General features: G+C 65.4%; 2 protein-coding genes across 4 annotated transcripts in view; both read left to right on the top strand.

The window, feature by feature from the left end:
* Positions 1-7,562, top strand: part of MFGE8 (milk fat globule EGF and factor V/VIII domain containing) — a 98,668-nt gene extending 91,106 nt beyond the window's left edge. For 2 of the 3 annotated variants that reach the window (XM_084293708.1, XM_084293707.1), the window contains 9 exons: positions 1,407-1,532; positions 1,745-1,870; positions 2,122-2,235; positions 2,329-2,510; positions 2,750-2,905; positions 3,647-3,791; positions 4,775-4,977; positions 5,906-6,061; positions 6,175-7,562. In XM_084293708.1, the coding sequence (XP_084149834.1) occupies positions 1,407-1,532; positions 1,745-1,870; positions 2,122-2,235; positions 2,329-2,510; positions 2,750-2,905; positions 3,647-3,791; positions 4,775-4,977; positions 5,906-6,061; positions 6,175-6,318 (1,352 nt within the window). In that variant the 3' untranslated portion in view covers positions 6,319-7,562. The remainder of the gene's footprint in view (positions 1-1,406; positions 1,533-1,744; positions 1,871-2,121; positions 2,236-2,328; positions 2,511-2,749; positions 2,906-3,646; positions 3,792-4,774; positions 4,978-5,905; positions 6,062-6,174) is intronic. The other variant, XM_084293709.1, reaches the window with a different exon arrangement.
* Positions 7,563-10,518: 2,956 nt separating this feature from the next.
* On the top strand, positions 10,519-13,961 carry HAPLN3 (hyaluronan and proteoglycan link protein 3). The gene is made up of 5 exons (XM_084293182.1): positions 10,519-10,567; positions 11,817-11,964; positions 12,132-12,503; positions 13,008-13,310; positions 13,500-13,961. The coding sequence occupies exons 2-5, from the start codon at positions 11,838-11,840 to the stop codon at positions 13,778-13,780; spliced, it is 1,083 nt and encodes a 360-aa protein (XP_084149308.1). The 5' UTR covers positions 10,519-10,567; positions 11,817-11,837; the 3' UTR covers positions 13,781-13,961.
* Positions 13,962-15,065: the final 1,104 nt, after the last annotated feature.

The raw sequence follows: 15,065 nt of genomic DNA on the forward strand, positions 1-15,065 counted from the left end.
TGTCCAACCCGGGACAGCTCCGGCCTTGACCCGAGAGATCTGTGTGTGGGGAGGATGGAGATGCTGACCCGCTCCTCCACTGGCCCTGAAACGTCCCCAAAAAGTAGGAGCATCCAAAACTTTTTGCAGCACTGGAAAATGGGAGCGGCGTGGCGTGCCTTGCTGCTGGGCCAGGGGCTGGCCGGCGACACCCGCCACCTGAGGATTTATTCCTGGGAGGGGATAAAAGAGAATCTGCTCCCTCGGAATAAATCAAGTATACATCCAGCACCGGGACCCCTCCCATCCCATCCCAGCCCTGGGAAGATATGCAGAGAATTTTACTCCGCTTGCTCTTTCTCCTGCAGTGTCCCACCCCAGAAACTCCCCCGGCGGAGCAGCGTGCACGAGGGTGCCGGGGCGCACACGTCCGCTGGCAGGCTGTGCTGTGGGAGGCAGCAGCTCCTGCTGCTCAACACAGGCAGCTCTGTGCGCAGGGGATCCTTGGGACGAGGCTGCTGGATGTGCCCAGGTCCTGCGGAGGAGTGCGGGGCGAAGGCATCCCCGGGGAGCAGCCCGTGCAGGAGCCCTCTCCTCCCGCGCCGTAGCTCATGGCAGCGCATTGATGGAGCATGAGGTCATGCAGAGCTGGCTGGGCAGCGCCTTGAACCGGTGCCCAAGGTTTTCTGCCTCCCGAGGGAGGCTAAGGGAGCTCCAGCATCCTTTTGGAAACCCTCGTGGGATGCCGGGCCTTGCCTGGCCTGCCTGCTGCTGCTGCTGCCTCCCCTGCAGTCGCTGAGCATGGGGAAGAATAGGATTACCCCGGAGCAGCCCTGCTATTAAAAGGCTAATGAGTAGGAGCTCTCTGAGTAGTAGCTTAGGCTAATGAGAGCCTTGCTGCTCCGTGTGGGTCCAGGCAGCAAGCCCACAGCTCGTTACCTTCCACCTTCTCTGGGGCACGCAGGTAGTGGGGGGTTACTGCTGGGTCTCCACCTGGGTTCCAGCTTTGCTCTGGCTCGAGCGTGGCACCGAGCAACGTGCCACACTTGAAAAAGTGCCTGTGCTTGGCTTGGGGCTCTCAAGGTTTTCAGGCAGGTCCGTGGGAATCCCGTCGAGGTTTATGGAGAGCGTTGCCACCCCGCAGTTGTTTGGGCAGGGTAAATCGGGGGTGGGAGGAATTTCCCCGAGGCCGTGCGGCACCCTGCGCTTCCTCCTCTCCTGTCTCCAGTGGCTGTGAGCTCAGGCACGTGGCTCCCCCTACGATCATTTTTTTTGTTTGTAAATACTTAACTTTGGTTAGCAAAACCCAGCAGGGTGACCAGCCCCATTCCCTGGGCGCCGGGCTGACCTTCGGGCTCTGTCCAACCACTTTTTTTCCGTGCGCTTTGTTGCTGATGGCTCGCGGTGACACGTGGCTTTGCTGGCAGGTGACTTCTGCAACGTCAACCACTGTCAGAACGGGGGCACCTGCCTGACCGGCATCAACGAGGCCCCCTTCTTCTGCATCTGCCCTGAAGGCTTCGTGGGGATCGACTGCAACGAGACAGAGAGAGGTGGGGCTCAGGGAGGGACCCGAGTCCCCGTCGCAGGGGCTCTGTGAGGTGCAGGGGACCAGGCACCCGCAGGAGCCTGGCACCGTGCCCTCCTCGTGGCCCTGTGCCTCCAGCCCTGTTGCATCCTCTGGCTGGGAAAACACAGAGGATGCTCTTATTTCCCCCCCTGTGCCCATATAACATCCCTTTCTACCTCCTTTCCCCTTCCCCAGGCCCCTGCCACCCTAACCCTTGCCACAACAACGGCGAGTGCCAGTTGGTCCCAAACCGAGGGGACGTCTTCACCGACTACATCTGCAAGTGCCCCGCGGGGTACGACGGGGTGCACTGCCAGAACAGTGAGTACAGCAGGCTGGGGGCCGGGGGGGCTGGAGGTGGCAGCTCAGGCACCCCTGGACCTGCTCCCAGGGGGACGTGGTGGCCCCGGCGATGTGACGGGGGCTGCCCCAAAGCTCAGTAGGGACACGGCTTGGAGGAGAGCTCCAGCCTGTGCCAGCAGGTCTGCGGGAGCCTCGCTCTGCAGACACCTCTCCCCTTTCTTCCTGGGGCTGGTTTTGGGGTCACCTCCTGAGCCTCTTCTCTGTCCTAGACAAGAACGAGTGCTCCTCCCAGCCCTGCAAAAACGGAGGCACCTGCCTGGACCTGGACGGCGACTACACCTGCAAGTGCCCTTCTCCCTTCTTCGGGAGGTCCTGCCACGTCCGTAAGTTCCCGGCACCCCTTGTCCCCAGACAGGAGGCAGACGAGCCCCTGATTCTGCTGCCTGGTCACGTATGGCCCCTGTCCGTGCCCCCAGGCTGCGCCGTTCCCCTGGGCATGGAAGGAGGAGCCATCTCTGACGCGCAGCTCTCGGCCTCCTCCGTCCACTACGGCTTCCTCGGCCTCCAGCGCTGGGGGCCGGAGCTCGCCCGCCTCAACAACCACGGCATCGTCAACGCCTGGACCTCCAGCAATTACGACAAGAGCCCCTGGATCCAGGTACCCGTGGGGGGAGCAGCGAGCAGCCCCGTCAGCTGCTGCTGCTGGGGTTGAGCACGGTGCCACCCGGGACACCGCGTGGGCACCCGGAGTGGTGACGTCCCCTCCTCTGCCCACACCTGGGCCAGGGGATGCAGGGCTTTAGCACCAAGGAAACTATGGTGCCCAGGTGTTTCTGGGTGGTGCCGTGGCTGGAGAACTCTCACACCCCGCTGTATTCACCCTCTCGCTGCCCCCAGGCCAACCTGCTGAGGAAGATGAGGCTGAGCGGCATCGTCACGCAGGGCGCTCGCCGCGTGGGCAAGTCGGAGTACATCCGTGCCTACAAAGTGGCCTACAGCCTGGACGGCAGGGAGTTCACCTTCTGCAAGGACGAGAAGCAGGACACGGACAAGGTGGGCTGAACGGTGGGGCTGTGTGCCCCGTCCTGAGCTTGGGGGAGTGCTTCCGACCTGGGTCAGAGCCACATCGGGGACCCTGGGCAGTTTGGGGACCCCGGGCAGTTTGGGAGTCCTCTCCAGCTCTTTAATTGACCATAATGAGCACGCCCGAAGAAGCAGGGCTGATTTATTCAGGTCATTCAGATAACATCTCTGTAGTTAACGTGCTCCAGAGGATGTGGGCACAGCCTGGAAGTGCTCACAAATAACTTGCGTGGCTCTGGGCTGAGCGTGAGCCCACCGCGTATCTCGGTCCGGAGGCACTGAGTGCAGCCCTTTTTTAGGGGAAATGCCTCCTGGCTGGTTTTTTTTGTGCACCCGGGGACAGGCTGGGAATATCTGCCTCGCTTTCAACAAAGCAAAGTTTATCTCATCTGCACAATGCTGGAAAAAAAAAAAAAAAGCGTGGAAGCGTGACCCGACAGCACGCCGCCCCTCTGCTTGTGGAGCAGATGCGGTGATTTGGGGAGCGCAGCTGCAGGGAGCGGGGGCAGCTCCGTGCGCACGAAGCACGGGGCATCACGTGGTGGTGCTGAGAGCACTGGGGCTGCTGCCAGCTCCTGCGCTCCTCGGGGCACGATCGAATCGCTCGAGTTCTCCTGGTTCACGGGGACAGACACCGAGGTCTGTCCGTCTGGCGGGCAAGGGCTTTTTGGGGGGTGCTGGGGTGCCCACCTCTGCCTGCTTTTTTTCCAGGTTTTCCAAGGGAACGTGGACTATGGCACCATGCAGACCAACATGCTGGACCCTCCCATCACGGCCCAGTTCATCCGCATCTACCCCGTGGTGTGCCGCCGCGCCTGCACGCTGCGCTTCGAGCTCATCGGCTGCGAGATGAACGGTAAATTCCTGCCCTGTGCTACGGGGAGGGGGCTCTGCGTGGGCTCCGGGTGCTGGGCTGAGGCTGTCCCCTCCCCAGGGACCACAGGGCTGGCCGGGGGGTGTCAGTTTGGACCCACTGCTGACGTCTCGCCTCGCCAGGCTGACCCCGTGGTCGCTGTAGGGGACGTAGGACAGGGCGTCCCCCCTCGTACCCGTCCTCATCCCTACTTGGCCAGCCAGCGCTTGTTTTCCTCCTGCTGTCTCGTGATGCCTGGAAATCCCCACGGGAGCTTTTAGGGAGCGCGGGCTGTTAATCCCATCAGCTCAGCCGGGCAGAGCTGCGTTCTCACGCTGCTAACACCTTCCCAAGCTGTCCCAGCTCACGGCCGTTTTTTTTTTTTTTTTTTTTTTATTGTTTCCCATCCAATCCTTGACCCGGCTGCTTTTCCTGCCGGAGAGCTTGAAAAGCTCCCGAAGATCAAAGTCCTGTGGGAAACGTGACTGATGATTAGCCGGAGCCCTCGGCTCTCCCTTCTCCTCCCCGCATTCCTGCCCTGCTGCACGTCCTCGGCAGTGCCTGGCACAGCCCCGAGCGGGGCAAGCATGCTGGGCTGGGGCTGAGGCCTCATCCTGCCCCTACCCGGGTGCGGTGCCAGCTGTGAATTCAGCGCTGAGCCGTCCTCGTGCCGGGCTGTGCTGCGGGGCTGTCCACACATCCCTGCAGCAGGAGGCACTGTGAGGCAGGGAATGGCTCGGCACTGAAAACACCGTCCTGGCTGCGCCCAGGAGCGTGGGCGAGCTGCAAGCCCTGCACCTCCCCGGTGCCATCCCGTGTCCCCGGTGCTGTCCCGTGTCCCCGGTGCCATCCCGTGCCCAGCTCTGCTCCCCATGTCTCCATGATGTGCCCGCTGGCCCCGCGGGGCTCTGCCGGCGGCGGTGGGGATGCTGGTGGTGCTTTGGACTCTTTCCCTCTCACCGCCTGCATAAACCGTTGTGTTACAGTGTATTTCAACACGGCAGGTTGCTCGGAGCCTCTGGGCATGAAATCCCACCAGATCTCTGACCAGCAGATCACAGCCTCCAGCGTCTTCAAGACGTGGGGGATCGACGCCTTCACCTGGCACCCCCACTACGCCCGCCTGGACAAGACGGGCAAGACCAACGCCTGGACGGCGCTGCACAACGGGCAGGCCGAGTGGCTGCAGGTGGGTCTGCCTGCCCCAGGCTCTGCCCCGGGGCTGGGGGGGGCCCAAAGCAACCCCCCCAGGGCCCTGACCCCCCTGCGGACCCCGGTTCTTCAGCCCCAGCTCCTCCTCCCTTCCGTTGTGCAGGACAGCTCAGGTCTGCGTTTCCATTCCCAGCCTGGAATGGGAACAAATAGTTTTGAAATTTCCTTCTCGGTTTCCTCTCCTCCGCTGTTTTTATCCTTCTCACATGATTCCGTGACATAATAGGACAGAGCAGTTTAGATATTTGTCCCACTTTTTCTTTTATTTGGGAAATGATTAAAAGCAGCTGCTCCTCGGCCCTAAATCAAGCAGCTGGTGGGGATGCCTCCTGATGGGGTCGCAGCGACACGCAGCTCTGGGCTGCCACACTGACGGCTGGGCGTTTGTGTACGTGCAGATTTACACTGACACTCGGATATATAAATACACAGGTACGTGTGGCTGGTACTGGCCTGAAGGAACATAAAATAGGAGCTAAATTCAGGAGGCTTTCAGCTCCTTTGCTGCGTTGCCCCACGCTGTGCCAGCCAGGAACCATCTCACTCAGCCCAAATGTCAGACCGCAGCGAGCTGCGTGTTTCCCCAGCCAGAATCTCCTTCTGCTGGAAATGCATCTCCACTGGGGCTTCTTTATTTTATTTTTTTATTTTTTGCCTGGAGAGCTTTGCCATCCTTCCCACCCCGACCTTTTCAGCAAACGGTGCAGAGGGGGCTCAGCTATGTCACGACAGCATTTTATGAGCTGCTCTGCCACCGGGGAAGGGGTTGAGTGGTGCTTTCTGTGCTCTGGACCCCCGGGATGTGTGGGATGCCCTGGGTGGGAGCTCTGCTGCCCCGGCAGGGCTGTGCCAACCCCGCTGAGGTGCCCGACCCGACCCAACCCAACCCAACCTCTCTGTGCCAGATCGACCTCGGGGACCCCAAGAAGGTGACGGGCATCATCACGCAAGGCGCCCGCGACTTCGGCCACATCCAGTACGTGGCAGCCTACAAAGTGGCCTACAGTGACAACGGCACCTCCTGGACCCTGTACCGGGACAGCCAGACCAACAGCACCAAGGTGAGGGGCGGCGAGCTCCGGGGGCTCGGGGACACCTCGGGGTGGGGCGGGGTGGCACGGGGGGAGATTCGGGCTGGTAACGGGGTGCTCACCTCCACCTTTTCCCCTCCCAGATCTTCCACGGCAACAGCGACAACTACTCGCACAAGAAGAACGTCTTCGACGTGCCCTTCTACGCCCGCTTCGTGCGCGTCCTGCCCGTGGCCTGGCACAACCGCATCACGCTGCGCCTCGAGCTGCTGGGCTGCGACGAGTAGGGGCCGGGGCAGAGCAACCAGAGGGGGCTGCCCTGCCCTGCCCGCCCCCGCGCACCTCCCGCTCCAAACCTCAAGCCTCCCTCTCCCCCATCCTTCCCCCAAATTCGGAGGCGCTGCCTTTTTGCCCTGGCTGGATGGGGCTGGGGCTGCGGCACTGCACTTTACGGGGCTGTCACGGGTGGGATGTGGGGATGGGCCCTGCTCTTTTGCCCCGTGAGCTGGGAACGAGGGCCCCTTCTGCGACCAGGGCTTGGCTGTAGGACCCCCGCCAACCCTGGAGCCAACTTCTCTGCCCCTTTTTGCTTCTGCTTCCAGCAGCGAGGCTCCAGCCAGCAGCAGCGCCGCGCCAGAGCTCAGGGCTTGGCTGTTTTTGGAGGGACCCAAACCAGCCCCCGCCGCCCCTCCTGCTCCCTGCACAGCTGCACGCAGGGGCTGCAACCCCTCAGCTGGGTCCCCTGTCCCTTTTGCAAGGCCCCGAGTCCCCTTGCCGGCGGTGTCAGTGCCGCATAGTGCGAGGGGAGTGATGAGAGGGGGGAGAGGCTGCTCCTATCACAAAGTGCCGCGTCTCCTTGGCCGGCAGCTCTGCCCCCGGCTCTGGCTTTTTGGCAGCCGAGAGCCCTCCCCGGCCCCCAGCGAGGCTGTTTTTCCCCAAGGGAGCAAACCCAGGGGTCTGCGGGTGGTGGGGGCACCCTGCCCTCCTAACGGGGGAAGTTCTTGGGAATTTTTTCTCCCCTTTGATCGCAGTCCTAGGGTGCCAGCTCCAGCCTCCTCCAAACCTTCAGCAGTGCCACCGTCCCCTCTTACTGGGGGGGCTGCAGGTCCCTCGCCCCCAGAGCCACGCAGTGGGTCGAGGAGCTGGGCTGTGGCCACGGGGTGCCAGGAGGAGCAGCAGCAGGCGCTGGCTGAACAACCCAAGTGCAGCGGGCAGACAGCCCCATCCCTGACCCTTTTTGTAACCTGTTTTTTCCCTTCGTTTGCTGGCGGGGAGCCTCTCGATGCCGGAGCAGCCGGGAATGGCAGGAGGAGAGAGGCGAGGGCTGGCACTGCCAGGCAGGAGCGTGGCTGGGGGCACTTTGGGGCCGTGTCCCTGTGGGCAGCACTGGTGGCGACGCCGTCCCCGTGTGCTGGGCCGGGAAGCGGCTGCGGGGCCGGGCTGGCTTCGGAAAGCACCGAGGGGACCTGGCCGGTCTGGGGGTGGCCCTGCTGGGGTGTCACTGACAGTATTAAAACCAGCTGAAACTTCAGGCCGTGTGCTCGCTGCTCTGCCACATGGCTGCGGGGAAGGCGGAGGGGCCCCGGGGTGCCCGGGCTGCGCGCATCCTTCCCACGGCCCCCACCCCTCCCGGTGCTCGCAGCTGGCCCAGCGTAATGGGACGGGACATGGGGAGGGGAAGCAGCTCTCAGCACCCCACACCCTGCCCGTCCTCCTCTGGCTCTGCTCCTGGAGCAAATCCCCCAAGGTGGAGCGAGAGCTTTGGCCGGGGCTGCGGCCAGCAGAGCTCCCGTGGAGTGCGGGGTGGAGGCTGCTGGACGGGGACCCTGGGCCCATCGGGGAAGGCAGCGGGGTGTTGGGGTGGAGCAGCTTTGCTCCCTTCCAGGGGTTTCTGCCCCACTGGGAAGGGACCCCGAGGCTGGCACAAATTGCCCCGGTGCCACCCGTGTCCCCGCAGCTCCTGAGCTCACCGCAGCCCTGGCTGCTCGGTGACAGACCGGTGACACAGCCAGAGCTGGGGGGGGACACGCTGAGCTCTGCTCCCATCCAGCCGTGCCCCCCTTATCGCCGGGAAGCTGTGGCAGAGATAAGGGCAGCCTGCTCCCAGGCGGGCCGAGACAGCCGGGGGAGGCTGTGCGGGGAGGACGAAGCGAGCCAAAGCCACCCCTCAGAGCAGGGGACGCGTCCCCCACACCCCGTCACCGCTGTCCCCTGCCACCCCCACCCCGCCGGGGGATGCTGAGCCCCTTCCCATCCCTGCGCCGCTTCCTTCCTCCTGCAGAGCACCGGGCTGCCTTTGAAGAGGGCGAGGAGGGCCGGGGCACCCCGCTCACCACGCAAAGCCTCCTGCGGCTCGTCCCCATCCCTCGGATGCTGTTCCCGGAGGCAGGAAGGCCGGCACGCTGCAGCCGCGGCACCCCGCTGCCTGCTGACCCCGCTGCCGGTGCTGCCAGCTGCCTGGTGGGCAGGAAGCAGCCGCAGGGGAGAGCATCCTCTGCTCTCCTCTCCTCTCCTCCCTGCCCGGAAAGCCCAGCGCCGATTGCAGCCTCCTCCGTCCTGCTGTGGGTTTTCCTCCCCGTTTGTAGCCTTCAGCACCAGGTCCCTGCCGGGGCTGCCAGCAGGAGCTGAGATGGGTCCCGTGCAGGCGGCGTTTCGGGGAGAAATCCCAAAGCTGTCAGCCCCTGGCTTTGAGGTGGGGGAGCTGGGGATGACATTTTTATGGCTCCCGTTCAACCCGTGGGGCTCGGCCAGCCCCAAGCACGCGCCCGTCCCACATGCTGCAGGGTCAGCTCTGCCCTGACCCCACGCAGTGCTGCTCACCCCACAGCCCAGAGCCGCCCTCGGGGAGCTCAACCCAAAGCCCCAGCAGAAAGCAGGGCTGGGAGCATCCCCTACGCACCGAAAATAGGGTGAGAGGAGGGCAGGAGCAGAGGGGATTCACCAAACGATTCTCCTGGGGCCGTGCAGAGGGACGGCTCGTTGTGGGGCATTTTGGGCACCCTGCAGCTTTCTCCTCCTCTCCCAAACAATGGGGCGGCCGCGCCAAGGAGCAGCGTGCCCCAGCGGGGAGGGGACCGTCCCCGATCAGATCAGATCAGACATGGGCTGGGCTGTGGGGGGGGCACAGCCCGGAGCCGCCGTGCCGGGAGATGTAATCGCCCCCATTGTGGGCTGCGGGGCAGCGCGCTCCGGCCGGCAGGGCGGGCGGCACGCCGGGCGTCACGCACCCACGGCTGTCCCTGGCCAAAAGCGAGCTGGCAGTGCCGTGGGTTGGGGCCCCGTGGCAGTGCTGGGGGCAGGATGTGTATGATCACAGCCAGCGTGGGGCTCGGTGTCCCCAAAATACCCGTGATGGCTTCTGCGTCCAGCTAGAGCTGCTCGGTGGGGCCCCCCAAATGCAGCCCGTCCCGGTTTTGGGGGGTTGGATTTAATCTCTTATTTCTTTGTGATTAGAGAGGCTGAGCCGTGAGACCCCGTGTCCCCTGGCAGTCCCAGCCACGCTTCCCAAGGGGGTCGGGGCTGCTGGCAGATAACGCCGCGTCCCGGCCGCCGCCGCTCCCTATCAGCGCGCCGCCGGTGCCAGACGGGCTCGGATCCCGGGGCCGCCAGGATGGGGTTTCCCATTTATTTTCGCACGCCTTGTTTTCTTTCCGGTTTGACGCCGTCCTGAGCGGCGGCAGGAGCAGGGCCCGGGCCCCTGAGCCTCATTTCCTCGCTGTAAAACAACAAAGCGCAGCGCCGGGCCGGGCCGGCGGGGCAGCGGGTCAGCCCACACGCTGCTGCTGTGCTCCCAGGGATGGCAGCCCCGGAGCTGGAAGGAGCTGGGGTTGTGCCGTGGCTGGAGATGGCCCAGCAGATGGGCTGCCCAAAAGTTTTGGCCCCGTTTCTGTGCCTTGGTGCAGAGCCCTCCCTGAGCCGCGCTCTCCCAGCTCCGCTTTGCCCACCCGGCCCCAGGATGAGCCCTGATGGGGTCGAGCCTCGTGGCTTGGTGCCTCCTCTTGACCCCAGAGCACAGACACCCCCAGAGCTGCTCGTTGCTTGCATGACGTGCTCGTGGTGCTCTGAAAATGTACTCGTGGTGCTCGTGGAGCTCCCACAACGTGCTCGCTTGGCACCGCCGCTGCCCATGCTCGGTCCCCATGGACAACTCCTGTCCCCAGCGGGACAACTCCTCTCCACGCACCCATCTTGGAGCAGGACTTTGAGGGGCTCACCCCCTCATCTCAGCATCCCCGACGGGGCACCCCGTTCCCCTTGGCTCCCCCCGACAAGCCGGGGCGATGCCGTCCCGTTACCAGCCGGGTGCGTGGCGAGGGCACAGCCCGGGGAAGGGCGCACGGCTCCGGCTGGGGCTGGAGGGCGGGCGGGGGGCTCGGGGCACCCACCCCTGCTCCGGGCCGCGAGCAGGGGGTTGGGAGAGGCGTGTGTTTCCCTTTAAGAGGCAGGCCCTGGAGCTGCTTCCTCTCAGCCTTTGCAAGAGCCCCAAACACACCGCACCGCCCGCAGCCTGCCCGCTGCCTGCCGCTGCTGCCCGGCGTGAGTAGGGCTCGGTCCCGGGGACGGGCGCGGGGTGGGTTGGCACCCTGGGGTGCGGCACCCAGTGGGGACGGAGGGCTGGGAGGGCTGGGCATCGCTGTGGGATCACTGGGCATCGTTATGGGATCACTGGGCATCGTTATGGGATCACTGGGCATCGTTACGGGACCGCTGGGCATCACCACGGAGGGTGCCGGGCATCGCCGCAGTGGAGGACACCAGCTCTCCGCCACGTCTCCATGCCACCATCGCCTTGTGGGTGGCGAGGAGCTTTGGGACGCAGCGGGGTGAGGGCTGGAGTCCCCATCCCGAGGTGCGAGGCTGTCGGTGCCTCGAGCCCGTGCCGCCGCCCCGCCAGCACACGGCGGCGTGCGCAGGGCCGCGGTGCCTCGAGCAGTGCCCCGGCACCCAGCTCGCACCCACCTCGCTGCCAGCACCTGCACCCAGCCCGCTGCCTCCGTCCTGAGGTCACCAAGCACCCAGGGCTGGACTTTTGGGGTTGGCCAAGTGCTTGCTGCACCCACAGAGCAGTGGCACCCGGCGAGGAGGAGAGCTCGGGGTCGGGCACCCCGCGCTGGGAGCAGGGGGCTGCGGGTCCCAGCCCCGGCTGCCTGCTGGATGTCCCCGCTGTCCCCAGCCCGGTCCCCGCGGTGCCAGCCGGCACCCCCTGCCCGCAGTTTGGGGCAATCCTAAACCTTATCCGGACTGGGACACGGGTGCCGCATCCCTGCCCGCTTTGCAGGGGGGCTGCGGAGGCTGGCCGGGTGCCGTGCCCCCCCTGCCGGCTCTGGGGAAGGGCTGCAGGCCGGCAGGTAGCGATGTGCCCGTCCTGGGGGGGGGACACCGCGCTGGGCACCCTTGGGTGCCCGAGGGGTCAGGGCTGGGGGCACAGACCCCACAAGTGGGTCCGCGGTGCCGTGGGGCAGCCGGGCTCGTCCTATGGGACGTGGTGTGCGCTGAGCAAGTTGTATGGGGACAGCCTCTGCTGCGGCGGGGCTGGGGGGTGGCACCCGGTTTTTGGGGGGAGCTGGGGGTCTGCGGCCAGGCTGGGGGCTGCCCCCGCTGCCCCGGCCCCGCACAGAGCCGGGCGGCCCCGAGCTCTCCTCCCCTGCCCTGCTGCACGCCCCGCTGCCTCTGCACGCTGAGCTCGGCCACCGTGCTCCCCGCACGCCCCGGGGGAGTGTTCCCAGTGCTCCCAGTTTGGAGGACGCCCTGGGGTCCTGCCCCAGCCCTTTCCCTCTCTGCTCAGGGTCCAGCCCCGCTCCCAGCCATGCTGCTGCTCCCGCTGCTCCTCGAGGCCACCCTGCTGCAGCTGGCCAGCGGCTCCCACCACCCCTTCTACAACGGCTTCTACTACAACCACGTCATGAACGACAAGGGCAACGGGCACGAGAAAGGTACGGCAGGGGCCGGGCTGCCCCCAAAGCCTCTAGGATGGGGTCGGGACCCACAGCTTGAGGGGTGCGCGGGGCTGGAGGAGCACCGGGGGTGCTCGGGGATGCTCAGAGGTGGCTGTGGGGAGAGGGGAGGCCCAGCCCGTGACATCTTCCCTCCCCGTCTCCAGTGGATTACTTCAACGGGGCAAAGCTGGTGGTGGAGACCCCCCGAGACCCCATTTACAGCCTCAGCGGGGCCAATGCCACCTTGCCCTGCCGCTACCGCTTCGAGCCCCACCAGGAGGGCAAGCGCAAGATCCGCATCAAGTGGTCCAAGCTGCGGGACGACTACACCAAGGAGCAGGACGTGCTGGTGGCCATCGGCAAGACCTACATGGCCTTCGGGGACTTCCGAGGCCGTGCCCACCTCCGCCAGGGCGGCCGGCACGAGGCCTCGCTGGTCGTCAGCGACGTGCGCCTGCAGGACGACGGCAAGTACCGCTGCGAGGTCATCGACGGGCTGGAGGACGAGAGCGACGTGGTGGACCTCCGGCTGCAAGGTGGGGATGGGGTGGGGACCCCTGTGGGGCAGTGGGGTGTTTGGGGGCACAGCCCAGCCGGCCCCGTTGGGCAGAAAGGGGCTGGGGTGTGCGGGGTGATCCTCGGGGCTCAGAGCTCTCCGGGTGGAGGTTTGGGGGTTCCCGTTGTCCAGCTGTCCCCGTGCTGGTGCCGTGTCCCCCTGGGAGCCCTGTCCGTGTGTCCCTGGGTCCGTGTGTCCCTGCGGTGGCGGTCCCGGCAGCCCTATTATTGTCTGAGCATCCCCAGGAGGGAGGTGTGCGTGTCCCCAGGAGGCAGCCACCAGCTGTCCCAGTGCCACCAGATGTCGCTGGCAACTCGCTGCTGGTGGCCGCGTGCCCAGCGCAGCCCCTCCTCAGCCTGGGGCTGTGTAGCCTGGGCTGCTGCACCCTGGGGTGCTCCCTGCCCCACAGCCTGGGTTTGGGATGGGTCTGGGGACCCGTGCTGGCTCCGGACGGTGTCACCTGAGCGCCCCGTCCGCCCCCCAGGCGTCGTGTTCCCCTACCAGCCTCCCCGCGGGCAGTACCGCCTCAACTTCCACGAGGCCGAGCGAGCGTGCCGGGAGCAGGGCGCCCTCATCGCCACCTTCAGCCAGCTCTTCCAGGCCTGGAGCGAGGGCCTGGACTGGTGCAACGCGGGCTGGCTGGCCGACGGCACCGTGCACTACCCCATCCGCCTGCCCCGTAAGCCCTGCGGAGGGCTGCACCTCGCCCCAGGCATCCGCAGCTACGGCCCCCGCCACCGGCACCTGCACCGCTTCGACGTCTTCTGCTTCTCCTCCGCGCTCAGAGGTGGGTGCTGGGCACGGGGCAGGGGGCTGGGGAGGGGGCACGGCCCCGCTGGTGGCATCTGGAGCCCTGCTGGTGGCATCCCGCATCCTCCCTGCCCCTTGGGGTGTGGGGCTCGCAGCCCAGCGGGGATGCTCCGGGCGATGCTCGGCACCGGGGGGCTCCCCCTCTGATTCCTTCCATCCCTCCTAGGAGAGATTTTCTACCTGGAGCGCCCGGCCGGGCTGACGCTGGAGGAAGCCAAGCAGGCGTGCCAGGACGCGGGAGCTGAGATCGCCAGGGTGGGACACCTCTACTCCGCCTGGAAGTTCCTGGGGCTGGATCGCTGCGACGCCGGCTGGCTGGCGGACGGCAGCGTGCGCTACCCCATCGCCAAGCCCCGAGCCAACTGCGGCCCCCCCGAGCCCGGCGTCCGCAGCTTCGGCTTCCCCAGCAAGGGCAGGTTTGGGGTTTTCTGCTACAAGGAGAGATAAGGAGCCGGGATTCTCCTTCTCGGCCTGAGGATGCTCCCAGCCCGACGGTGCCCGGCACCGGGTGTTTCCCAAGGGCTGTTCTGGGGGTGATTGTGGGGGGAGGCGGGGCGGGGGGAGGCTTATTTTGTTTGATTTTTTTTTTTTTTTAATTTTAATTATTCCTTCCTTTACATTTTACACTTTCTCAACGCAGCCGGGCTCCTGGCTGGGGCACCTTGCTCCACGTACAGCGTGGGGCTGCTGCTTGGGGCCGGGGCAGCCCCTTGCCCATGCCAGCCACCCTGCCGGCCCCGGGCTGTTTCTGCCCCCGTGTCCCCTGCCACGTTTCTGTCCCCTTGTCCCCCGCCACCCCGGCTGCAGGGGACCCGAGGCACAGAGCGGGTGCCTCTGCTGCATCCCTGTCCTCGTCCCCATCACGCTGCGGGGTGCTGCTGTGCCCGTCCCCGTGGGGGCCCCAGTGCCTTACCTCGGTGCGCCCTGCGCCCGGACTCCGTGTGAACTCTGGTGCCTTCTTCTTCGAGCGTTTTGTTACGAAAAGATGTATTTTCCTGGAGCTCTTCTAATAAACGAGGGAGAAAGCCCCGGAGTGGTGTGGCTGTGTCCCTGCCTCTGTCCTAGCCTGGAGGGAGGATGTGGGGGTCCCCGGCAGGACCCCCGGGGTGCTCCCGGGGCCATGCATGCCTCCATCTCCTCACCATCACCTCCTGGGGGGCATCCCCTCCTAACGAGTGCTAATTAACCCCCAGGAGCTGGGCCTGGAGGGCAGAGGGTGAGCATCTGCTGGCACTGGGATTTCTCGGTGTTGGGTTTTAGCTGTGGGGTGTGGATGGGGTTGGCCCCTCCTGGGCAGCTCCTCCTGCCCCAGCCCCTTCCAAGACAAATTTGGGGAGCGGTGTCCTACCCTTTTGGGGTCCCCCTGCACTTCTCCCTTGTCCCCACAACTGCACCCCCGTGCAACCTGTCTGGGCTCCCTCCATTCCCACGGAAAACCCTCCACCAGCCCCCTCGCCACCCCCTTTCCCCCCAGAAAAAAAAACACCACACAACCCTTTCGGATTTGGCTCTCTTTATTATTTATCATTCTTTCAAAATAGGATATGTTCAAAAATATAAATAGGTGCAGGGAACGCTGGTGCCCCGCACGGTCCCCTGGAAAGAGCACGGTGTCCCGGGGTGGGCGCTGCGCCCTGGGGCAGCGGCGGGGAGGCAGAGCGGGGCCGGGACCCCCGGGTCTCAGCATGCCCCCCCGGCTCCCCCTCACCGCAGCCCCCGGCCCCCCCGGTAC

This window comes from Netta rufina (genome assembly GCF_964035555.1).
Source record: "Netta rufina genome assembly, chromosome: 11".
NCBI classification, from domain to species: domain Eukaryota; kingdom Metazoa; phylum Chordata; class Aves; order Anseriformes; family Anatidae; genus Netta; species Netta rufina.